Here is a 27,445-nt window from a genome sequence, read left to right as displayed (position 1 = left end):
CAAACTTGGTGCAGCCACTGCAAGGGCCCGGTGGGGAAGGACCACAGTCTAGGGTTCTTCTCCCGTGGGAGTTGAGAGGTGGGGGGGCGGGGTGTATACCCCTGAACAAGTGTATGTAAATATGAAGTAACAGAGTGCCACCTGGGTGGCAAAGTGTGGGAATGTAAAGACTGTAATGGAAACATTTGTAAAGGACTGAGAGTCATTGAATGGTTTATTGTACATAATTTTATTTTTGAATAAAGTATATTTTGTTTTAAAAATAAAACAGGGATTCTGCTGCGGGGTGGCAACTTCTCAGTCACCCAAGTTAAAGAGGTGGCTGCAGGGTGCTTCCTGGTAGCCAACATCAAATAGCGAAACACTCCGCTCCCGCTCCTTGATTGGTGTGGCTGGACTATCTGGCAGTGCCGACCCCAGGCTGGACAGTACCTCCAGACTCCTGATGGAAACGGTCAAAACAGCAAAGCTGCGCAACACCTTTGGCACCCCACTGGTGGAGCACAGCCACAAGCCCCATGGATACGATCGGATGGCTCAACCCACTCCCAGATCAACTTCCTCTTCCTCTCAGAGTCCATCACAGTCAGATCCGCTGACATCACACCAGTGTTCTTCTCTGACCACTGCCTTCTGTGAGCCACCTGTCACCTACAGGAGGACGTGGAAGCTGAATGTTAAGCTGCTGACCCCAGAGAACATTAAGGAACTAGAGAGGGATTACACAGGTTGGAGAACCTTGAAAGCCTTTTTTGATTCCCCTGTTCACTGGTGGGAAGCCACCAAGGAGAACATCAAGAGGTTCTTCATCCGTAAGGGGATCCAGAAAGCAACCAGGAGCAGAGGGAACTGCGAAAACTCCAGACAGGGTTGCAGCAACTTTTCCTTCTGCAGTCGAAAGAGGGTAGATGTCAGGGACGAATTGCAAGAGGTGAAGGGTCGGCAAGCCCAGCACTTTGGCACCAAAACCTCCAAGATCATCTTCGATCAAGGGTCCAAACAGTGGAACAGGACAAGACGTGCTCACGCTTCTTCCAAAAGCTGCAATGAGGAGGCTCTGTGATCCACAGCCTTAAGGAAGAGAACGGCTCAGTCGCAACCTCGCAGACAGACATATTGAGGATCTGCAGGTCCTATGCCAGTATGTATAACAGAAAGACCACGGACACCATGGCCTCCCAGAATTTCCTGTCATCTATCACACAGGTCTTAGACGATGGCAAGCAGGAACTTCTGGAGCAGCCACTGACCCTGGACGAGCTGACAGGCTCCATCCATTCCTTTGAGTCGAGTAAGACTCCCAGAAGCAACGGCTTACCGGTTGAGTTCTATTCGGCTCTGTGGAACTGGATGGGCCCAGACCTGCTAGAAGTGTACAACGCTATGCTTCTGGCTGGCAGCATATCGGAATCCATGAGGAAGGGCATTATTACCTTCATCTACAAGCAGAAGGGAGAAAGGGATGACATTAAAAACTGGAGACCTATATCGCTCCTGAATGTAGACTACAAGATCCTGTCCAAGGCTATCACCAACAGGGTCAAGTCTGCTCTGGGACAGGTGATCCACCTGGACCAGACCTGTGCTGTACTGGGCAGGAAGATCTCGAACAGCCTCACACTGCTGAGGGACACCATCGCCTACGTGCAGGACAGTGGGGTGGATGTCTGCCTGGTCAGCTTGGACCAGGTGAATGCCTTCGACAGGATATCACACACGTACATGGTGGAAGTACTCTCCAAAATGGGATTTGGGGAGGGAATCAGGAATTGGATCAAACTGCTCTACACAGACATCTGTATTGCAGTCCAGGTCAACGGGTGGGAAATAGACAGCTTCCCCTCCCCATCAAGTCTGGAGTTGGGCAGGGCTGTCCTCTCTCCCCTGTCTTGTTCGTGTGCTGCAATGAACCCTATGCCAAAGCCATCAGGAGGGCATAAGAGGGGCGACGCTGCCAGGCAGTGGAGGGTCCCAAGTGAAAACCTCCCTGTACATGGACGTCGTCACCATCTTCTGCTCTGATCCGAGGTCAGTTCACAGGCTGATTAGCACCTGCGACCAGTTTGAACTGGTGTCAGGGGCCATAGTCAACCGCACGAAGAGCAAAGCCATGCTCTTCGACAACTGGCCTGACCGATGCAGGTCAGATTACATGAAGGTGTTGGGGATCTGGTTTGGGGGGGCCAAGGCAAGCAATAATAACTGTATGGAGCAGACCGCCAAGGTAAAGTGGAAACCAGGACTGTGGGGAGGGTGCTCCCTATCGATAACGGGCAAGAACCTGGTCATCAGGTGTGAGGCGCTCTCAGGGTCGCATGTGGCCCATCCCCCACTCCTGCATCTCGGAAATCACCTGAGCCGTCTTCAGATTCGTCTGGGGATCCAAGATGGAGCAGGTCAGACAGGTCACCATGCTTCGCAAGGACAGATTTCCTCTACTCACTGTAAGCCCAAAATGATAGCAACCAGCTCTGCAGTATATACTGATAAATGGTTGGAAAGACATTTCTTTATTGTTGACTGTAGTTCAGACACAAAACAGCCACACTGACATTCCCTGTTAAATTACTTTTTGATCCATCAGTAAAAATGGTTACATATCACAATAATTTCCTTAACATATTGATAAACCAACAGACTCCCAGGCATAGCAGGATGCTTGGATTACCAGAAGAGCTACAGTGGGATATATTGCATTATCCAACAAACCCATATTCCTAGTGTGATAAGAACCCAGCACCCAAAACTAAAAACACTTCTTCTGATGTTCCCAACAGTCTTCCAATACACTTTTAGCACGGTGATCATTCCTCTGCCTCCTCAAATTAATCCAGCATGTTAACAACTTCAGCCTCTTCAATTGTAGAGGATAATTGTCCCATTTCAACCAGTAAAGCTGAAACAGGACGATCTTATCACACTACAAAACGGTCTTAAAGCCTGAGCTTGTATCACATCCAAACATTTTAAATTTGAAGATAAAGCTGATCCATAAACCACACAGCCATAATCAAGTACAGATCTAATTAAACAAATATAAATCATTAACAGAGATTTGTGTGTAGCACCCCAAGTATACCCACATAGACACCTAAGGATATTTAATACCCTTTACATTTGTCAATTATCTTACTGATATGGTGCTTCCATGTCAGATTATTATCCAGACACATGCCAAGAAATCCTACCTATGCACTTCTTCAAGAGTTTGACTATATAATTTCAAATTAAGTGCAGGTCTATTGATCCTCTTTGTAAAACATATAACTTGTGTTTTAGCTACTGAAAGCTTAAAACCCCATTTCTTTGCAAGCAGTTCGACCTTCCAGATACAAGTGTAATTTTACCACAATCAAGTGAAACATCTTGACTTCACACAGGTGATCTTCATTCAACTAATTATGTGATTTCTAAAACTAATTGACTGCACCAGTGATAATCTGGTGTGTCATATTAAAGGGGATGAATACTTACGCAATCAATTATTTTGTATTTGTAATTAATTTAGATCACTTTGTAGAGATCTATTTTCACTTTGACACGAAAGAGTCTTGTTCTGTTGATCAATGTCAAAAAAGCCAAGTGTAATCCACTGTGATGCAATAAAACATGAAAACTTCCAAGGGTGGCAAATACTTTTTATAGGCACTGTACATGATCTCTTCTTCACCAGTCTCATGTGGCACCTTCATCTGTCCTTGATATCACTGCTAGAACTAACCACTGCAGAATCCTTATTTAGGCAAGCACTCTCCTTTATCCCAACACCAGGTGTTTGACAATTGTGCTATGTGGGACAAACCCAGAACAGATTTAGCAGGTCAAAACTGGTATCCATGAGATGCGGTAGACCATCAAACACAGCAGTAATGTCTAACTCCACAATGTTGCTTCCTGTTCTATCCCTCAATCAACCCTGGCTAAGTAATTTCACAACCAATGGATTTCAGAGGTTACTGACCTTTTTTTATGCCATGGATCAATACCATTAAGCAAGGGGTCTATGGACTCCAGGTTGGGAACCCTTGGATTAGATCAAACCTTTGCTCTCTTGACACTGTTAGTCATTAATGATGATGGACAATTGATGCGGTAATGTGAGGAAGATTCTCCAGGAATACATTTATCCACAATGAGGATGCGGCCCGGCATTTGAGTACTAAAGGCAAGCTTGAAGCATTAACATTCACATTCAACCAGAAATATTGAGCAGATGATCCATCTTGCTACCTCCAGAAATCTCCATGAGAAGCCTAACTTCAATAATTTCAATTCACTCCTCATGATATCATGAAACTGTGGGAGTACCTTCATTTGAAAGACTGTAGCAATTCACCACCACTGGTCCAAGGGCAGTAAATAAACAATTGATACTGACCTTGTTGATGGTGTGAATCAAAGTGGAATAGGTGGATTGCTAAGAAAAAAAACAAATGTAGAGAAAATTGCAAAAGCACAAACTGGAGACCAACACCAGATGACCTAAGAGGAGTGTGCAAAAGGTTGGTGGGTTATTTTGTAAGTTTGAAGCCTGCAAGAACACTAGTCACATCTTGCTCTCTGCTGAAAATTTGTGGCTTTTGTGAATTGAAATGGAAAATTTACGATCAGATGAAATTAAAGGAGCAAAATGTTTAAGATAATTGTCGGAAATTGTGAATTGGAGAACTTGAAGCCTGCATTTTTACATTGGTATGTAAATAACATACAACATTTAATTATTAATTCAATAAGAAGCCCTAAGCTGATCTTTAAACCACTTTCTTAAGGAAAACTCAGATGGACAAATGTTAGCTAGGAATGCTATTGTGAAATCTCTACCTTTTTGAAGATGGTGATTGCCCGGCACATGTATGCTACTTATTGGTTCAGGCTTAAGTGTTATTAAGGCCCTGCTACATCAACAAATATTACCACTTCTGACCTCCTCAGTAAGGTCACTGAAAATGCAACTGAGGATGTGATGGCCTGCTCTGATTTCCTCAGGCTGACATGATTGGTTTAAAACAAAATCACACATCCTGCTATTGGGGAGTAGACTTGTTATTTTACTTGTAGTTTAACTTTCCTATGCTTGCTTGTATTTTTATATAATCATCTATATACATGTAATTTTTCATTGAATTTTCCAATAACTATTGTCACTTGAATCTGGCTACTTTACAGGTTAATTGTTACAGTATTACAGGATTTTTTGTTATCTCTAGTCTGAGTATGAGACATTGATGCACCATCAATAACTCTCGGAGACGGGAGGTGAACGATAGGCTTTTATTAGCAGAAAAACGGAGCACAGCATCTCGGAGACTGAGGGAGGAGCAGTGCCTCCAATCGCCTTTATATAGGGGTCTGTGGGAGGAGCCACAGGAGCAGTCAGCAGAGGGGCGTGTCCAGACAGGTATACATAGTTTACCACATTCACGCCCCCTTTGTTTTAAAAGAGAGTCCCCATGGGGCAAAGTTTCTTACAAGTATATTTACAGGTTGTCTATCAGGCGGTCGAGTCTGTTGCTGCGATCTACGTAGCACCGGTGGTGATTGCACTAGTGACGGTGGTTGTGCTGGCTCCGGCCTGACTTGAGGTGCCAGCCCGTTAGGCATCAGTAATCCCTCATGCGTGTGTGTGGTGCCCGGTATGGGAGTGTCGTGAGGAGTCTGTGTAGGGCTTGGTGTGCGCGGTGTCTCGTGGGTATATACATTGGTGGGTACGGGGTTCATAGTCACCGTGGAGTGTTCGGGGTAGGGGTCTGGTGCTCCTGCGGGTGCCAGGTCACGGACGGAGACCGTGCCCTCCCGCCCATCAGGTAAGACCACGTAGGCATACTGTGGGTTCACATGAAGTAGGTGAACCCTCTTGACCATCGGGGAGTATTTATTGCTCCTCGCATGTTTCCGGAGCAGCACTGGCCCTGGGGACATCAGCCAAGCCGGTAGGGTGGTCCCGATGGCAGACTTTCTGGGAAAAGAAAAGAGTCGCTCATGAGGGGTGGCATTGGTGGACGTGCATAACAGGGAGCGGATGGAGTGGAGTGCCTCAGGGAGGACCTCCTGCCAGCGAGAGACCGGCAATCCCTTTGACCTGAGGGCTAAGAGTGTGGCTTTCCACACAGTGGCATTCTCCCTCTCCGCCTATCCAATCCCCCGGGGATTATAGCTCGTGGTCCTACTAGTAGCAATACCCCTAGCCAGCAGGTACTGGCGCAGCTCATCACTCATAAACCCTCTATCACTGTGGATATAGCAGGGATATCTGAACAGAGTGAAGAGCTGGCGCAGGGCTTTTATGACAGACATGGCAGTGGTATCGGGGCAGGGGATGGCAAAGGGGAACCGTGAGTACTTGTTGATTATGTTGAGAAAGTACATATTACAGTCGGTGGAGGGAAGGGGGCCCTTAAAGTCGACACTCAGTCACTCACAGGGGCGGGTGGCCTTGCTAAGTTGTGCCTTTTCAGGATGGTAGAAGTGCGGTTTGCACTCAGCGCAGACTTGGCAGTCCCTGGTCATCGTCCTGATGTCCTCAAGGGAGTATGGCAGGTTCCGGACTTTCACGAAATGGTAAAATCGGGTGACCCCCGGATGGCAAAGATGTGCATGGAGGGCGTATAACTGGTCGAGCTGTGCGCTAGCACATGCTCCCCGGGATAGGGCATCAGGGGGCTCATTGAGCCTTCCAGGCCGGTACAGGATATCATAGTTGTAGGTGGAGAGTTCTATTCTCCACCTCAAAATTTTATCATTTTTGATTTTGCCCCATTGTTGGTTGCTAAACATGAACGCAACTGAGCGCTGGTCGGTCAGCAAGGTGAACCGTTTGCCGGCGAGATAGTGCCTCCAGTGCCTAATAGCTTCCACTATGGCCTGGGCTTCTTTCTCCAGTGCAGAGTGCCGAATTTCAGGGCCTTGAAGGGTACGAGAAAAGAATGCTACTGGCCTGCCTGCCTGATTGAGGGTAGCAGCCAGCGCGAAGTCGGAGGCGTCACTCTCTACTTGGAAGGGAATGGTCTCGTCCACTGCATGCATCGTTGCTTTGGCAATGTCCCCTTTAATGCGGCTGAAGGCCGTGCGGGCCTCGGCTGAGAGGGGAAATGCGGTGGACTTGATCGGGGGCGGGCCTTGTCTGCGTAGTTAGGGACCCATTGGGCATAATAGGAAAAGAAGCCCAGGCACCGTTTGAGGGATCTGAGGGTGGTGGGAAGAGGGAGTTCCAACAGGGCTCCGGTCGGGGTCAGGGCCAATGACCCCATTCTCCACGACATACCCAAGGATAGCAAGTCGGGTGGTTCCGAACACACGCTTGTCCCTGTTATAGGTAAGGTTAAGAGCTTTGGCCGCTTGGAAAAATCGTTGGAGGTTGGTGTCGTGATCCTGCCAGTCGTGACCGCAGATGGTGATGTTATCCAGATATGGGAACGTGGCCTTCAGTTGGCACTGGTCCACCATCCAGTCCAGACACCGAAGGGGACGCGCAGGAAGTGATAGAGCCTGCCGCCCGCCTAGAAGGCAGTGTAGGGGTGGTCCTCTGGGCGGATGGGGAGCTGATGGTAAGCGGATTTCAGGTCTATGGTCGAGTACACCTTGTACTGAGCTATCTGATTGACCATATCTGCGATGCGGGGTAGGGGGTACGCGTCAAGCTGTGTGAACCTATTGATGGTCTGGCTATAGTCCGTGACCATCCTATTTTTCTGCCCGGTCCGAACAACGACCACCTGGGCCCTCCAGGGACTTGTGCTTGGCTCAATGATCCCCTCCCTGAGTAGCCGCTGCACCTCCGACATAATGAAGGCCCTGTCCCCCGCGCTGTACCTCCTGCTTTTAGTTGCCACAGGTTTACAGTCCGGGGTCAGGTTGGCGAACAGCGGTGGGGGAGGTATCTTGAGGGTGGAGAGGCTGCAAGTGGTGTCAGTAGCGCGGCTGTTGGCATGGTGTGTGGGATGTGCGGGTCGGTGTGTGTGTGTGGTCAGTAGCGGGGTATATGACGAAGTCCCACAGAACTGAGGATATCTGACAGTGATTGGTGGGTGGGGCCCGTTATACTCCATTGTCACACTTTTCAGGTGGCTCTGGAAGTCGAGCCCCAATAGCACAGGGGCACACAGTTGAGGCATGACCAGTAACGCAAAGTCCCGATATTCTGTGCCCTGCACCACCAGTGTCGCTACACAACCCCCCCAGATGTCTGTGGAATGTGATCCAGAAGCCATGGTGACCCTCTGGCTTACCGGCCGTGTCACGAGTCCGCAGCGTTGCACCGTGTCCGGGTGAATAAAACTCTCAGTGCTGCCCGTGTCAAACAGGCAGCTAATCCTTTGCCCCTCCACCAGGATGTCCATCATTGACCTTGCGAGCTGGTGTGGAGCGCTTTGGTCGAGGGTCACGGAGGCCAGATTGAATCGCCGTCTTGGTGCCCGGTAAGCACCCATGGGTTGGAGGAGGGGCGAGTTGGTGCCGACAAAGATGGCCACCCCCATGCCTCGCACGCAGCGCTGCTCGACCCTGCTCATGGTTTGGACTTACAGGCCTTGGCAAAGTGGCCCTTCTTTCTGCAGCTGGAGCAGATAGCTTCTCGGGCTGGGCAGCATTTTCGGGGTTGCTTCTTGAGTCCGCAGAAGTAACGCTACGCAGACTTGCGACTGGCAGCAGCCATGGTTGACTCGCCGGCGGGTTGTGGGGACTTCACGGACTCGTGACTGGCAGGAGCCGAGGTCGATTCGCCAGTGGGTTGCGGGGTCTGCAGCGTCCATTGGGTCGGCGGGAAATCGCGCGCCTGGACAGCATCAGCATCGTGCAGAGTGGCCTCCAGCATGTCAGCAAGCTCGATCACCGAATGTAAGGTAAGATCCAGCAGCTGCTGGTGCACGTACACTGACCTGATCCCCGTAACGAAGGCGTCTCTTATTAGCAGCTCGGCATGCTGTTCTGCCATCAGTCCCCTGCAGTCACAGGCCTGCAGGAGTGTCTGTAGGGCCCGGACAAACTCAGCGCTCGACTCTCCGGCCTGCTACCGCCGTGTCACTAAGCGATGTCTTGCGTAGACGGTGTTCACCGGCCGCCGGTATTGTCTTTTGAGGGCATCCATCGCACCCTGGTAGTCCGTTTGGTCTCTGATCATGGAGTAGAGCCTTGCACTGACTCTGGAGAGGAGAACCCTGCGCTTTGTGGCAGGGTCGGTCACATGAATCTCCTCCAGGTACGATTCGAAGCATGTTAGCCAGAGTTCGAAAGCGTCACCAGCTTCCTGGGATTGAGGATCGAGATCCAATCTGTCAGTTCATAAAATGCTCTCCGTATTTTAAAATTGCTGCTAATAAAATTGATGCACCATCAATAACTCTCGGAGACGGGAGGTGAACGATAGGCTTTTATTAGCAGCAAAACAGAGCACGGCATCTCAGAGACTGAGGAAGGAGCCACAGGAGCAGTCAGCAGGGGGGCGTGTCCAGACAGGTATACATAGTTTACCACAGACATCCACAACTGCTCTTTCTTTTTTCTTTTCTTTGTTCCCTTGGATCCTCTCTCATTTATTTTTCGTTCGTGTAACATTTAATAAAACGGCCATCAGCAACAAGTTTTATTCCTCCTTCTTGTCTTCCAAAGATCCTTTGGATTGGGTGTAGTGCTAGCTGGACAAGAGTCTTCACTTTAATTCCCATTCATGTCAACTCTTTTAGGACTCCTTGATATCACTAAGTCAAACATTACCATAACATTAAAGTTGACCATTTTTATCTTGCCTCTCTAATTCAGCTCGCTGTTCATGTTTGAACCAAGTCTGGGATGAAGTGCGTAGGCAGGTAGTGCTTGTGGAACCCAACTGGTGTTGGTGATCAAGTAATTGGAAATTGCCACTTTTGCTGCACTGCCAGCACCATTTTCTATTGCTTCACTGGTACTTTACAATAGATAGATGAGTTTATGAAGTGCTTTTGCCATTTTACAATAAGTGAGTTGTACTTATTGGATCAGGCAAAATTCATCAGAATTCTAGTCCTGATCAGGGCACCATTATAAGGGAACTAAGGCTGTAGAATGGGCATTGCAGTACTAAATTTGGATCTCCAACCCGCACTCCTTTGTGGTTTGATTCCCTAACACTGGTGTATCAAAGTGATTTGCGTGTGTGTCACACCCTTAAGATTGAAAAAAAAATTCTAAGAACTTCGTGGAATTGTAAGGGGAAAAAAAGGATTTCATTTTAAAAGGAAGATTTAGAGGAATCACAATGAAGCTAAGGCATTGATGTTTTGAGGAAATATTTAAATGTAGCTGGAGGGATTGAGACAGAGGGTGAAGTAGGCGTTGCCAGTTAGAAAGTGGCCAATGAATGGATTAAATGGGCAATATTACCAAAACACCATGCTGGGGGTAAGTTTAAATTATTTTCACCCTGGGTTTAGGCAACAAAGCCAACATGCATGTTTTTTTGTGTTAGAGAGCATAGCCAACATTGGATGAAGGAAAGGGTGATTTAAATACCAATTAAAAATACAAACCTGCATTTCTCATTGTTATTTTTCTTTAAAAATAGTTCCTTATAATCACTAATTCCTGTTGACTAACGTTCTTTGAAGTATAGTTATACATTACAAATATATAATATATACAAATATGTAAAATTGTACTGATTAGTAATATGTAATTATTTACATATTACAAATCAGTACAAGTTTTCTGCAAGTAAATTTACTAGTGGAAACTTGGTATTGATTTGTTCCTGAACAACTGACAAATCGTTTGATACTTGAACCAAGTAGATCTACCAGAGTCCGTTATAATGGGGGCCAGGTCCCATTGCCCTTGTAAGAAAGGCTGCACAGTTGGACCTTGTCAAACTTCAGCACAGCACTTATCAACTTTTAGTATCCAGTGTTGAAAGCTTCGGCAAGTGACCTGGGTCCCATAATAAACAATTAGATTTGGAAAACACTCAGAGAAATCTCAATAGTTTAATTTGGAGAATTAAAAGGCCAAGTGGCTAGTGGTCTTACATACTGCACTTGCTTAGTATGTTAGACGGTTAGTGCACATATTCAGTTAGATCCAAAGCCAATACAGTTATACAGAGTTTGTACCTCTGGAGAACTATGTCTAGTTCACACAATTACCATTTCTCTGATATCCTCTTTAATGTGCACCAGATAAACATGCATTTTCATCCCATTGCCCATCATTGATTCTCTTGGGCAATCTCTATGATTGACTCCTTCTTTAAAAAGCAAGAGGGATGTGGTTCTGGTGCTAAAAGGATTTTGTGATATTTTTAAAAATGTCTAATTTCCTGTTGTTAAGGTATAGACTAGCACTTGAGAGCCATTATGCTGTTCCTTTTCAATTAAAGCAGTTTGAAGTGAACAACTTAAAACTAAAATTAGTTTCCTGCATGGCTCTTGCCATAAATGAGAAATACATACACTCAGCATATAATACTTGTGTCTATTTCTTATCCAGTTAAATTGCATTTGAGCACATCAGCTGTAACTATATTGTTGACTGAGCTTTCAGGCCTTCTCAGCAAATGAGTATATCTCTTGTTTTCAATCTATGAGTAATAATTAATCAGAATATACACTTCCTCTCACCTTCTGTTCATAGTAGATATAATACATATTGGGAGGGCTGGATGGGCAATGTTGTAAACTATAAGATAAACTGTTATCACACATAGTCAGGGATATCTCCTCCATTTATGAAAAACAGGAAGGAGGGAGTACAAGTGTTGCCAACCAACAGTAGCCAAGTACAAACCTATAATTGACAGACAACAGTTTCTTCATTAACCCTATCCTGTCATCTCCACAGAGCGAGATAAGCGAAAAGCTACAAAAGCAAGAAGAGGCCTTCGCTGCAAGAATCAATAAACTGAGAAAGTTGTGAGCATTAAGATTGGAGCAGCTGCTGGATTTCCAGGAAACAACAGCCCCATAGGTGTTGCTGCTTGCTAAGATAATTATTCCATTGGAAAATAGGCGAAAGTGAGGAGAGATCTCAAAACCATTCCTTGTTTTCATGAAAAAGCATTCAACATTTTGTTGCCTTGTGTTTTGTCTCCTTATGTAGTGTATGTTTACAAGAAACTATCAAAGATTCTCAAGATGATGCCAATCACATTTCCTGGTAGGATTATAGTCCATAGCTGTTTTGTTCATTGCTCAGTTATAGATATTAATAATTTTTTTAGTTTAACTATACATTCAGTGGAAATTATTTTGTTGTGTACTCCACTGCGCACACTAGCTCCAGCTGAAAGAACAGGCTGCTGCCCTGCCTCCAGAGCACAGTCTCAGACTAACTTACAATGAAGAGGAAACAACTGAATGAAGAGGAAGGGAGAGGAACTAGAGAGGCGCGATTCCTGTAGAAAGAATAAAGACAAAGGAAATAAACATTTATCACTGGTTTGTGCAAAGGCAACAAAAATAGTCCATTCTGTTAGATTTAAAAGTAACACACACAGAGTACTGGAGGAACACTGCAGGTCAGCAGCATCTATAGAGAGGAAATAATAGTCAACATTTCTAGCCAATAACCTTCATCAGGACTAGAAAGGAAGGGGAAGAAGCCAAACTAAGGTGGTTGTCAGTAAACATAGGGGAGACTCAACCCAAAAGCAGAGCAGCAGAGATGATTTAGTGGTGAACATTAGCTTTAATATTCAGCTTCAAAATTACAAGCCACAAGGGGCCACAAAACAAGAGAGAACAGATACTAAACTCTAGGTAACAAGGTAACTGAAGGCTTAGAGCAACAGGTTAAGGCTGGCTGTTTCAATGGGTGAACAAGCACAGTGGTTAAGAGCTGGGTTTAAATAGGATGCAAGTGATACGTTAGAAACAACTGGCAGGTGACTCCTGTTAGTTGGGTGGAGACTGAGCGGTCCTTGCTTGTGCAGGCTTGATCAGGTGGGGTGGGGGCAGGGAAGGACTATAAACTGGCAGGTGAGAGGTGAACCTAGGTGAGGAGGAGAAAGGATGAAGTGAGATTTAATGGAGTTTCTTCGCCCAGTTGTTAATAGGAGTCAGATGTTGTTGGGGATGTGAATCAGACCAATCAATGATAGCAATTATCCTGCCCATAGGATAGGAAACACCTCCTATCACTCATACGCTTCATGATAAATTTTACTGAGATTGTATCCTTAAAAATTAAGCTGCCATTCTTACTTACTTACTTTACTCTATTGTCACCAAACAATTGATACTAGAGTGTACAATCATCACAGCGATATTTGATTCTGCGCTTCACGCTCCCTGGAGTACAAATTGAAGTAAATATAATAAAAAATTAAATTATAAATCGTAATTAGAAAACAGAAAAGGGGAAGTAAGGTAGTGTAAGTCAGGTCCGGATATTTGGAAGATACGGCCCAGATCCGGGTCAGGATCCGTTCAGCAGTCTTATCACAGTTGAAAAGAAGCTGTTCCCAAATCTGGCTGTACAAATCTTCAAGCTCCTGAACCTTCACAAACAACCACTGTGAATTCACATTTTATAGACTAACAGTCAAAACCACTGTTACTTAGCAATGTAACCACTACTTAAATTTCTTTGAAAATTATGCACAAAAAATTTTATTATTTAAATCTATTTACATTTAATAGAACTATAATCCACAATATACATTCTTTCTCCCCATCTTCACCTACTAGTAGTAAAGCAGGAATTCTTAATAATGGACTATAAAATCTTATCACCACTGAAGTCAGGCTAACTGGCCTATAATTTCTTGCCTTTTGCCTACCTCACTTTTTAAGAGTGGAGTAACTCTGTAATTTCCCAGTAGCCTGGAACCATTCCTGACTAGTGATTCTTGAAAGATCTTGACTTATGCCTCCACAATTATTTCAGTTACCTCTTTCAGAACTGTGGGGTGTAGTCCATCTTGTCCAGGTGACTCCATGGGTTTCAGGTGATGGAAAGTAAATTTTCAAGTTTGTACTCACATCCATGTCCACACTAGACTGGATAAATCCGTAACCAAAGCTTTTTCTCTTCATTTTGACCCTCCGTCCACACTGAAATGGTGTTTCCCTCTCCTGAAAATATAGCTTTTCTAAAACGCTCTCCAGAGTGTTTAAATCTGAAAATGCCGATTGGCCAGTGTAGTGTGGATGGGGTAATGGAGCTTTTTAAAAATGCTGTCATGACGTGCCAGAACAGATGGTAGCTGCAGCGCGGCATTTCATAATTTTCTTGAACGCAACCTCCAACACCACAACAACAATGGCCGACGGCTTTAGGAAACTGTCCCTGAGCAGAATGTTACTGCAGCTTTGCAGTATGACAGAGAATTTCAAACCCCCCACACAACCTAACAATTTCAGAACAGACAGCAACAAGACAGCCAGAATAGTTAGAAATGTACTCACCGAATACTTTGACCCATAACTTACTGAATAAGTAAGTGTACTCACTTTGCCCTGTTTATGCAAGTACTTCTCTGACAATAGATGTGTTACAGCCTAATGTAACATTGTACGGAAATACAAGATAACACTGATTCAGACATGTTTTATACATTTAACAAGGTGCTTTATTAATGTATTGCTTGTGCAAACATTCAATAGATGCAATTGTCACTATTTCCAAAATGTTATTTTTAAGTAGTAGCTTATGTTTGGCATAGACGTGAAAATGTTAAGGCCAAAACAGGAAAATCGTAAGTTTCACTTTTACTCAGGTAAAAATAAAATCACTTTTGCCCAGTAGTTTTATTGCACATGTTAAATACAGCAAAATAATACAGAAAGACATGGTAAAAGTAAGGGCAAACAAATGAGGTAATAGCAAATTTCACTTTTGCCCAGTAACTGATTGCATTTAGTGGTAGCTGTCGTTCCTTTCATCGGTAAAGAAACTATGGCTGTAGGAAATGTTTCCAATACTGTTCGTGAACTCCCTGTTGGTTGACTCCATACGCTCCAGTGGTTGTTTTTTAGTTTTAAATCCTCCTGCGCGAGAGCCAACGGCTGTCTGTTGTTTGGCAATTTCCCAAGTTTTTCTAGTCTGTAACTGGACAAATGCGCTCCAAGTCTTTCACAGCGAGATTCGACACCAAACATGTCGCTTGTTTTCTCCTGCGCTTGCCCAGCAGGAGGAGATTTGCCCAAATACCTGTTCTAATGTGGACGGAGGTATTTTCAAAAACGCCTGGTGTGGACTCCTATCATTTTTACGCAAAACTAGCACTTTCAAAATTATCTGGTCTAGTGTGGACGTAGCCTTAGACATAATCATCTGAACTACACAATGAACAATCACATGATTGCTCATTCATGTGCCTGTGATTATTGATGAGCAACTTTGAGAGGGAATGATCAGTTTTAAAATCCTTATGATCCTGAGATTATATTACAACCTGAAAAATTACAGCCTGCAACATGTTAATCAACAAAGTTGTGTGATAGAGCATTTATTTTCCTAAGATGAATTATGAAAATAAAATGCAACTAAAATTAGATTAATGAGTGTGATGGAAGTTCCCACATTCACAAGTTGAAATCCAGATGTGAGTTCACATTAAGATTCACAACCCAAAACTTCAACTGTTCATTTCTCTCCATAGATGCTGCCTGACCTGCTGAGTTTCCCCAGCATCTTGTGTTCACTAATTCAAAACTCTGCTGCTCTGTACACAGAGGTAACCTGTTTGTGACTGGGTGGTTTTCCCTGCAGTGTCCTGCTGCGCACATTGCTTTCTACAGATTACAATAGAGTGGCATTTCAAATTCTCAGCAACAGCTTGTACTTATGTAGCATCATTAACATTGAGCCAATAAACAAGGTTGATAAAGCGACGGGTTTTAAGAAGCATCTTAAAAGATGGAAAAAGAGATTAAGAGGTTCAGAGAGGGTTTGTGGCTGGGGCTGCTGAAGGTTTGGCAATTTGTTGTGGGGAAGAAAATCAAATGCTCGGGGGGCTGGGGTAGGAGACTTAATGACATGGATTATCAAGCTGTGGTTGACTGCAGTGAAGACATTTTAAAAATGTGGTAGTTGATTATTAATTACAGATTTACAGAGTTTTTTGCAGCTATCTGCAAAACAACTCTGAACTGGCTGCATCATTGTGATTAACTCCCAGTTAGTCATTTTTTGACAAAGTGACCCTGTTGTAATATTGCCCCCTTCTGTTCAATTTGATAATTGCAGTGATGAGAAAATGAATAGTAGAAACATTTGCAGATTCATCACTCTGAAACTTCAGCTATAATTTTAAATTCATCTGTTGAAAATATTTGATTTTGTGCATATATCTGGCTTGGACATTTTAATTAAACCAAAAATGTTTTATATTACCAGGTAATTTTATTTTATAAAAGGCAGAATTGTATACTACACATTTTTATACCAGGCTGTTTAGTCCCATGCAACTGTATTTAGCCTAGAAGATTGGAACTGCATGTCTTTGTAGCTGGCATTTAAGCTGCTTCCTCGTCTTGCCATGAAGATGTATGTTAAGGAAGAAGAAAGATCCATCTCATTCCACCAGAGGCCAGTTATATATAATGGGGTAAACCATGCTGACTTAAGGTGACAGCTCTGATGAAGCTGTTAGTGTGCTAACTAGATAGATAGATAGATAGATAGATACTTTATTCATCCCCATGGGGAAATTCAACTTTTTTCCAATGTCCCATACACTTGTTGTAGCAAAACTAATTACATACAATACTTAACTCAGTAAAAAAAAATATGATATGCATCTAAATCACTATCTCAAAAAGCATTAATAATAGCTTTTAAAAAGTTCTTAAGTCCTGGCGGTAGAATTGTAAAGCCTAATGGCATTGGGGATCCTCTTCATCCTGTCTGAGGAGCATTGCATCGATAGTAACCTGTCGCTGAAACTGCTTCTCTGTCTCTGGATGGTGCTATGTAGAGGATGTTCAGAGTTATCCATAATTGACCGTAGCCTACTCAGCGCCCTTCGCTCAGCTACCGATGTTAAACTCATATAGCTAGGAAGTTCTTTCCAGGATCTGCATCAATACCTAACCCTCACTCAACAGTTTATTTCATCATGATCACATTGTTGTTCATTGGATATTTTCCCATATATCCTTAAAATATAGGGAGCCATTGCAGAGTTTTTCAACAATTCTCTTCCCCTACTTCCCTGAAACATTTTATCACATTTTCTCACATGCCTTATTACCCTGTCTTTTCTACCATCCTCTCATATCATCAAGGACCGTCTTCATCTCTGTACTACCATCAGGCAGGAGGTACAGGAGCCTTAGTTCATACAGCACCAGGTTCAGGAACAGGTATTACCCTCCAACCATGAGGCTCCTGAAACATCATGGATAACTTCAGTCACCTCAACTCTGAACTGATTCCATAATCTATAGACTCACTTTCAAGGACACAATAACTCATGTTCTCAGTATTTTTTAAATTTGCCCAATTTATCTTCTTTTGCAAATTGGTTGTATGTCAGATAGATAGATAGATAGATAGATACTTTATTCATCCCCATGGGGAAATTCAACTTTTTTCCAATGTCCCATACACTTGTTGTAGCAAAACTAATTACATACAATCACTATCTCAAAAAGCATTAATAATAGCTTTTAAAAAGTTCTTAAGTCCTGGCGGTTGAATTGTAAAGCCTAATGGCATTGGGGAGTATTGACCTCTTCATCCTGTCTGAGGAGCATTGCATCGATAGTAACCTGTCGCTGAAACTGCTTCTCTGTCTCTGGATGGTGCTATGTAGAGATGTAAATATGTATAGTTTTTCATAAGTTCTATTGTATTTCTTTTTCCTGTAAAAGTTTGCAAAAAATGAATCTTAAGGTAGTACGTGATGACATATATGTACTTTGATAATAAATTAACTTTGATATTAGGGGCAGTCTACAATAACCAACTAATTTACCAACCCGCACACTTTAGGAAGTGGGAATATCCAGAAGAAAGCCCTGTGGTCGGGAGAGCGTGCAGATGGCAGGAGCTGTGAGGCAGAGGCACTGCCCACTATGCCAGCATGATAAAAATTGGTTTCCTGATCTCCTACATTACAACAATGAGTATACTTTAAATATAGTACATCGTACACCCTCCAGCAGCCTGTGGAGAGAAACAAAATTCACACATCAGATTGACAACCTTTCATCAGTATGTTATATTTCTTCTTTCTGTACAGTTACTCTAAAGTCTGTTAGCACTGAATAACTTGAGGATCCCTCTTAATTGGGTAATAATTCTTTCTGTGATTATTTGTAACCATTGGCATTTGATAGCTGGTAAACATTTCACGAACATTTCCAGCAGTTTTCAGTGTCTTGTTTTTAATTTATTAATGATGGGTTTTGAGGTGTGGGAGGGAACCACTAAAAAAGATAAATTTGGAAAGATTGGCCAGAGTTAAACAATGTATTACCAGTGTTTGAGGAAAATACAAGGGAGTTTCATTCAGAGCCTCATCATCTGATAAATAGTTATTTGATCACAGTTGAATCTTGATGGCCACACAGTATGAGTTGGACACGTTGAGCAGAAAGCAAACATGTCCCCATCTGTGAAGAGGCAACTTCCAAGGGCTGCACCTTCTACCTAGAGCCCTCTGCTTAAACCATGCACTCAGGTGAACCATGTTCAGGTTTTCTAAGTGTTTGAAAAGCCTGCAGCAAGTTCTTAAGTTACCTGATCAATTCTGATGTCAGCATCAGGGTATATCAAACTGAAATGAATCAAGAGATGAGCACGTTACCCACTCAGTTCTGATAAAATCATTCCACAACATTATAATCTGACACTTTGGACTCCAATTAATGTCAACAGAAATACTTAACTGGTAACATCACACAATGCATGACTGCAGGTAGAAAGAGTTAAGATATGCCCACTGTAATCACACAAAGAGGCATCTGGTTGAATCTTGTGATTGTGTGGCTTTACTCAGTAATGTTTGCTAACATGATCTACTCTTTGTAAAACCAAATCTACATGTTTAATGCCTGAGAAATGGATTCTATGTGATACAAGCTGGATCTAGGTAAAAGAAAGACTTCTCTAGAGTTCCCCACTGAATTCATTAATGATCATTTCACTACTAGGGGCAGTACGATGGTACTATCGCAGCATCGGTGATCTGAGTTCAATTCTTCCTGCTATCTATAATGAGTTTGGCCATTCTCTCTGTGACTCTGTGTGTTTCCTCCAGGTGCTCCAGTTTCCTTCCACATTCCAAAGATGTATGGGTTAGTAGGTTAATTGGTCACACGGGTGTAATTGGGCACCGTGAGCTCAATGGGCCGGAAGGACTGTTACAGTGCTCTATCTCTAAATAAAACAAAATAAATAAAATTCGGATATTATTTTTCAAAAAAGTTCTTGCAAGGACATTATTCATACAGAGAATGATTTTCAAGTTCAGGCAAAATTACAGGAAATATTTATAAACTATTATATGGCATGTTGAAGAAGTGTTAGTGTGTTTCTGAATAGACCAGTCAAGTTGGTCAGGAAGATTTTCCTTATCTATAATTAGCCTGTGATCTTGTTATCCAAAAAAAAATTGCATTCTGGAACCACTTCAAAATGCGAGATTTAAATTCCAAATGTGAAATATCAGTTAATAAAATGGAACTGTATTTGCAACCTAGCCTGCAAATTGTTGAACCTTATCCAAGTAATCAGATTATATCAGCTCAGCATTTTCTTCTTCTCCCTCTTACTGAATAATGCCCTGCTGTGAATACTGGGAAATGTAGTACAGTAATTGGCTTCCCGATTTAGGCCTGATTAGACAAAATAGGAGACTTAATTACAGCAATTATATGTCTGAACTCTAGATGTTTTATTTTCATTTATGCTTCACTTTAAGTTTTCCAATTAACTGTGATTATGCCTCCACCCCACCACTATTTCCATATGTCTTAGATTTGTTCAACAGAAATACTTAGCAGTTTTGTTAAAAGAAAATGACACCTCCGTGGCCACAGAACATTTCCACAGCTGTTAGAAGTAAGAAGGCTTGTACTGAATTGGCTAAAAAAAAACTCTGCTGTTCATGAACTGAATTGCAATATCTAATATAATGAGCCAATTTCACAATAGCAAACAAGGCAGATGTGTACTAACCACAAGACGCCACAGGCCAATACAGAAAGCTATAACGGAGTAACATACACTTTGGCCCACTATAACTGTGCTGACCACACTACTGAATTAAACTAAACCTATCTGCCAGCTCATGATCCATATCCCTGCACTCCCTGCATGTTCATGTGCCTGTCTAAATGTCGTTTTATTTGTTTCCACCACCATCCCTGGCATCCCCTTGCAGGGACCTACCACTTGCTATGCTATGGAGAACTCAAGTGATAGAGGACATGATTGAAAAATAGGATACCACAGGGGCTTGAAAGGCCTAGGCCTGTACTGGATGGAGTTCAGAAGAATGAAGGAATCTCACTCAACCAGATGGATACTGAAAGGCCCGGATCCAGTGGTGTGCACAGCCTAAAAGGACGTCCCTTGAAATCTGAGATGAGAAGACATTTCTTCAACCAGAGGGTGGTGAATTTGTTGCCACAGAGGGCAGAGGAGGTGAATTTGTTCAGTGTATTTAAGCCAGAGATTGATGGGTTCATGATAGGTAAAGGCAATACAAGAAGCAGGTGGGAAAATGGATTAGTGAAAACCACCATGATTGAATGGCTAAGGAGACTCAATGGGCTGAATTGCCTAATTCTACTCCTATCTCATGTAATCTAGTATTTGAACTAGACTAATTCACAAAATCACAAGAGGTAGGAGCAGACTGTGAGTCCAGGGCAGCTACATGTGGATAGCAATATCAATATTTAGACATAGAATTTGAAATAACATTTTTATTGTATGTTTGAGAACACATAGACATATAATCCTACCTTCGCGAGGCATGCTGCTGAGGCCTAGGAGGGTAAAGAATATCCATTCATGGACTTGTTAAAAGTTAGATAAAGATCACCAGACACTCAAAGTTCACAGCTGCTTCCTTATTCCCCACTAGGAAAGGAAGTGCTATTCTGCCTATACTTGCTATGCACCTCCTTTTTTTCTTAATCAGGGCCTCAATAGCGCTCGAAAACCAAAGCCCCCTGCACCTGTTTCTTACTCTCAAAGTTCAAAGTACATTTATTATCAAAGTAGGTATACTATATACAAACTTGAGATTCGTCTCCTTACAGGCAGCCACAAAATAAAGAAACCCAATAGAACCCATTTAAAAAATAGAAGACTCAATTTGCAAAAAAAAAGCAATAAGAAATAAGCAAATAGCATTGTGAAAAGAAGATACCTCTTTCTCCCTTATTGGGGAGAGAGAGAGAGAGAGAGAGCCTGTGGTATGTCGAATACCAGGTGAACAGGTAGTCTTTGAGTAACTGTAAGTCTGTCTCTTTGCTGTTGCCTTGCTCACGCTTGAGTGCTCGGTGGCGGGTGCCGATGCTTTTGCTTTGCTGGTGGGGGAAGAGGGGATCGTTACTTGCTGGCACTTACACACGGGAGGGAGGGGAGCTGGGGGTGACTTTGGGGTTCTAACATTTAACTGTCATTCATTCTGTGGGGGACTCCTCTGTTTTCATGGATGGTTGCAAAGAAAAAGCATTTCAGGATGTACAAACCCTATTTCCAGAAAAGTTGGGATATTTTCCAAAATGCAATTAAAACCAAAATCTGTGATATGTTAATTCACGTGAACTTTTATTTAACTGACAAAAGTACAAAGAAAAGATTTTCAATAGTTTTACTGACCAACTTAATTGTATTTTGTAAATATACACAAATTTAGAATTTGATGGCTGCAACACACTCAGCAAAAGTTGAGACAGAGGTGATCTACTATCTATCTATACTACTCATAATTTGGTGTATGTCTATCAAATCTTCCCTCTTTCTCCTAAACTCCATGAAATAAAGTCCTAACCTGTTCAACCTTTCCCTATAACTCAGGTCCTCAGGTCCCAGCAATATCTTTGTAAGATTTTTCTGTAGTTTTTCAATCTTATTGATTTCACTGGATTTAGTCAAACTACGTCTGTAAACTAAATCATAAACTGATAAACTGTCACAGCACAGAACCAATGCCATTCCCCCACTCTGCCTTTAGCAGTCCCTTGAAAATGCTTCCGATTAATCACACTCCCAGGCAGCTTCCTTATAGTATCACTTTTCCCCTTTCCTGCATTCATCCAGTCCCCCTTTAAAAATAATCACTAACCCCACTTCAGACTCAGAAATTACTATATATATATAGAATTCTCTTCATCAACTTCAGCACCATCCACTCCTTTTCCTAAACCCAGTCTGCAGGTTTTAAAAAACCATTTATGTTAAATCTTGGCAGTGTCCCTGAAGACACATAGATGCCAGAATCTGGAGTGATCCCCTTGCCGGGTACAACTTGCCTGTCATTTCATACCCCTCTTCAGTCCACCCATCACCTCAGACTCCTTTCTTACCACTCTCTTAAGACTAGACATCTCGCCTCTGCACTCCCTGTCCTGGTGCAGGGTTTCATGGCAATTCCTTTCCTCCTGCAGATGCTGCTTGATCAGCTGAGCTCTTCCAGCAGATTGTTTGTTGAAACAGTTTCTCACCCATTTTTAACCTGTTGAACTATTATCACTGTTTCTTTCTCCACAGACACACTTCCCTGACTTGGCTGAGTAACTCTAAACACAAGAGATTCTGCAGATACTGGAAATGCAGAGTAAAACACACAAAATGCGAGAGGAGCCCAGCTGGCTAGGCAGCATCCACGAAGAGGAATAAATAATGGGTGTTTCGGGCTGAGAGACCGAAGCATTGACTGCTTATTCTCCTGTAGCTGCCGGACCTACTGAGTTCCTCCAGCATTTTGTGTGGGTTACTCTGAGTAACTCTATCCTTTTTATGCTCTATACTGTTTGCTACCTCAATAATCTTAAACACCACTTACAAGTTTCCTCCCACTCCTCACTTATTATGCCTCTCCATAAACTTTTTATTAGCATGTCGCACCAGACAGTCAGCCATTCTTGTCTGGCGCGTGATGTCAGGATTGGTCTCCTTTCAGATTAACTGGGTCACGATATGAACGTTCCTGACTCAACCCTTGTTTTTTTATGAGGCCGAGTGGCTAGCTCGACGCTCAACCCAGCACAGATGGAAAGCGTACTCGGGGGTGGCCCGACTTGGATTCGAACTTGGGAGCCTTCGCTCCGGAGTCCGGCGCTGATGCCATTGTGCCACTAATGTCACTTTTCTCCATCCTCTCCTCACCTGATAATCCTTGCTGAAGTAGGATGTGTGGAACTGCAGCGATTCTCCTGCCGAGGTTTAACCAGTGATCAGTAGAGAATTAGCATTAAGTTCTTGCTGACAGTGCCTCTCAGTGGTTTATTCTTTTACAAAAGTCAAGTCACAATGGAAGCAAATTTATCCTTTTCATTATACAGAAAAGATTATGTAGAATATCATGTCATTCGAGTAGAAGACTCCTCACAGATTAGATTGTCTGTAGCTTAATGAAGTCATATCAACTGAAATCTTTTACTGTGTTAACATAAAAATATGTTTGATCACCATGACAGTAATTTTAATTTAAAATAAATTGGAACTGCTTTAAATAAAAAACAGACGATGCCTTAATCATCAGTCTTGCCTCCGGCTGGGGATGATTGGGCAGTCAGTTCTAAACTGCTCATAGAGTGTGTCATGGTCTAAAAAGCTTTCCCGGAATTCAATAAACATTTCTGATATAACTGAGTTAATTAAATTCCAGCTTCCTGTAAAATTTCAGGAATTTCTAGGAGAAGGAACTACTAAACCAGGCTTGCTCTATGTTTAAATCAAATTATGTATAAATCATAACTTAGGAGAGAGAAAATGAGGGAGGTATCAGCAGGGTACTGTCACCTGAGTGCAAAGGCCATGGGTGTGAGTTAACCCCTGAAACCTGTGTGCAAGAACCAGGCTTTTACCTCACTGCAGTGCTGCTCTGCACCGATTCATCATTAAGTTGGTTTCTTATGCAGGTATAAAAGATCACACAGCACAGTTGAGACAATTCTGAGCTCAGCTTTCTGACTGTTTATTACAATTCAGTTTTTGGGAATTTGGTGTTTGTAAATTAGCTGCAGCATTCCTAAAATTACAACAGTGACAAAGCCTTCAAAGTATTTCATTGGCTTAAGTGACTCTATGTCTTCCTGAGAGAGTGAAAAGATCTATCTGAATACAAGTAGTTTTTTTTTGTTAGATCTCCACCTTCTCCTTCTCACAACACCCTGGGAACAGAGAATGTTTACTAAAGTACAAGGAATAAAAATATCACCTTCTCTATTAACTTCCCTGTCCTCTCCCTTGTTAACAACCCGGAGCCTGCTGCCCCCTTTATTATAACCACCAAACAATGTGAATGTGACTCTCATTGTCTAACTTCTCAAACTTGCCTAGTATCTGCATGCTTAAAGATTGCATAAAGGTGGAAGGCACAATTGAAATATTTTCTTTTTTTCATTATCCTGTGCAAGGCTGACAGTTTCTGACAAATTCATTGATTTATTTATTTAGAGAAAGAGCATGGAATAGGCCCTTCTGGCCCCACAAGCTGCACAGACCATCATCCACTTATTTAACCACAGGACAATTTACAATGACTAACTAACCTACTAATCTTATGTCTTTGGACTGTGAGAGGAAACCGGAGCACCCGGAGGAAAACCATGTGCGCTCATGGGAAGGTTGTACAAACTTTTCACAGATGGTGTCAAAACTGAACTCTGAACTCCAACGATCCCCCCCCCCGAGCTGTAACAGCATCACGCTAACCGCTACAAGATCATAACACCCCCATTTTGAAATGTAATGTTCTTAAATTAGTATTAGCATATTACTATTTAGAACCAAGTCTTAGATTTCGGATTTAAGATCTCACATTATTTTAGGAATTACTCAGGTATGAGATTATCACAGAATTACCAGATGGTCATATCCTTTATTGTAATATGTTTCACTCCTACCCTTTGTTTGGTAATTGACCAAGTTATCTTAGTTTTATGGATATATACATAATGATGTGCTTAATTTCATTTGGTATGCATATGTTCTTAATCACTCCATTGAAATGAAAGTCTGTTTTGTTAGTGGTATAATTGTTCATTCATGAAATTTTGTATTTTATACAGTGAACAATTGACTGATTGTAAAGGCTGACCTTTGCTTTCACATCCCCCACACACATTAGTCCATCTCTCCCTCACTCTGCGCTGCTAATTAATATAGCAGACACTGGACGAGCTTCTTCCTGATGTACGAGATTACATTTCTATTGAAACCATGGTGAATTTAATGGATTTGTCAATTAAAATGTAATGTGCTTGGAAGACAATCCTCTATTGTTAAGTAGTGGTTCGTGTGCATTTTAAGGCAGTTGTTTTCAAAGGCATTTTTGTTGTGACCGCATCAATTTCCCTTTTAAATGCTGAGTCCCAGAATCTGATCAGTGTAAGGGTGTTAGTCGTCAGTATTTTTCTTTCACAACGCCACATATGATATGTTTCCATTCTTTCTAGATTTAAATGCCATGACTTATGGGAACCAGCAACTAAGATCATTAAACAAGGATCAACTTTATTCATCATAAACATTTACATGTATTAGGAAATTGCTGTAGTGTGTTGACAAGACATGAACAAAAACAGCGTTCAACAGTTATAAGAATAAATAAATACATAAAAGTAAACTTAAAGGTTAAAGAACAAATATGAAATAAAATGTGCAGAAGTACATAAATGCCAGCATGTATTTACAATGTAAATGGCATTATAAAATATAGTTAACGTATTACAGTGCAGTGACTGAGGTAATGGATATGCATTTGCTCCCACCTCGTGCACCTTCGACATTCAAAGACTGATTCTGTTCTTACACCTGCTGGTTGTACTGCCTATAATCCCTCTGCCCAAATGGCTGCTGGGCCGACTGACAAATATAAGAAAAATCAGTCTTGGTGCAGAGTGTTGACTGAAAACATTGACAACTCCTCTTCTCGCAAAGATGCTCCTGACCTATATAGTAATTCATCTAGTAATAGATGGGGCTGGGGGTGGCTAATTAGAATGGTTGATCAGATTAACTGCTGGGGGAAGAAATTTTTTAATGTGGTGAATAATTCACAAAACTGTTTATTGTGTGAGTTACAAAAATGTTTCATTCATTAGAAGAAAGTTGTTTACATTTTGATCCTGGTAGTTGATTTTGCCACAATTTTATGCATGAAATTGAAAGTTGAGACATCAGAATTATCACATGACAAATTATTACAATATTATCAATCTTTTGTTGAATAAATCCACCAATTCTTGAGTGCAAGGGTCTACTGGATAATGCTTTGCTTCCCAAGCAACAGCAAATTGCACAGCATATGATAATAAACTTGATTCTGATTCAATGTATTAAAGTATTAATGTGATCTCACCAAGTGTTGATTTTAAAGTTAAACTAGTTTTGGTAATAGTATGAGGAGCTTCAGAAAGGCAGTGATTTTGTGACCTTCCAGCTGCTCACCCAAATCTTGAGGTTTCTTCATAGAATTTCCTGCTTCCATAAGACCTAGGGGCAGAATTAGGCTATTCGGTCCATTGAGTATTCTCTGCTATTCCATCATGGTTGACTAATTATCCTTCTCAACCCCATTCTCCTGCCTTCTCCTCACATCCTTACTAATCAAGAAGCTATCAATCTCCACTTTAAATATACCCAATAGGGTTGTGTCCGCAGCTGAAGGTGAGAATGAATTCTACAGATTCAATACCTTCTGCCTAAAGAAATTCCTCCATATCTCTGTTCTAAATAGACTTCCTTCTATTCTGTGGCTATACTATCCAGTCCTGGAGTTCCCCCACTATAGGAAACATCCTCTCCACCTCCACTCTATCTAGGTCTTTCAATATTTGATAGGTTTCAATGAGATCACCCCTCCCCCCCCTTCATTTTTCTAAATTCCAGCGAGTACAGGACCAGAGCCATCAAATGCTCATTGTACATTAACCCTTTCATTCCTGGGATCATTCTTGTGAACCTCCTCTGGACCTTCTCCAATGCTAGCACATCCTTTCTCAGATAAGAGGTCCAAAACTGCTCACAATACTCCAAGTGCAATCTAACCAATGCTTTACAAAGCCTCAGCGTTACATCCTTGCTTTTTTTTTGTAGTCCTCTGGAAATGAATGCTAACATTGCATTTACCTTCCTTACCACCCATTCAACCTGCAAGGTAACCTTTAGGGAATCCTGCATGAGGACTCCCAAATCTCTGTGCACCTGAGATTTCTGAACTTCCTCTCCATTCAGAAAATAGTCTACACCTTTTGTTCCTTCTACCAAAGTGCATGACCATACACATCCCTACACTATATTTCATCTGCTATTTTTTTGGTCATTCTCCTAATCTGTCCAAGTCCTT

The 27,445-nt window shown here is 42.3% G+C and overlaps 1 protein-coding gene across 3 annotated transcripts in view; it reads left to right on the top strand.

Moving 5' to 3' along the window:
* Positions 1-26,855, top strand: part of cabcoco1 (ciliary associated calcium binding coiled-coil 1) — a 112,429-nt gene extending 85,574 nt beyond the window's left edge. The window contains exon 8 of one of the 3 annotated variants that reach the window (XM_073027248.1): positions 25,554-26,855. In XM_073027248.1, coding sequence (XP_072883349.1) covers positions 25,554-25,559 — 6 coding nt within the window. In that variant the 3' untranslated portion in view covers positions 25,560-26,855. The other 2 variants (XM_073027246.1, XM_073027245.1) reach the window with 2 other exon arrangements.
* The last annotated feature ends 590 nt before the right edge of the window (positions 26,856-27,445 follow it).

This window comes from Hemitrygon akajei, chromosome 23 (genome assembly GCF_048418815.1).
Source record: "Hemitrygon akajei chromosome 23, sHemAka1.3, whole genome shotgun sequence".
Lineage (NCBI taxonomy): Eukaryota > Metazoa > Chordata > Chondrichthyes > Myliobatiformes > Dasyatidae > Hemitrygon > Hemitrygon akajei.
Note: the sequence above shows the minus strand (reverse complement) of the source record. Positions and strands in the feature narration are given on the sequence as shown.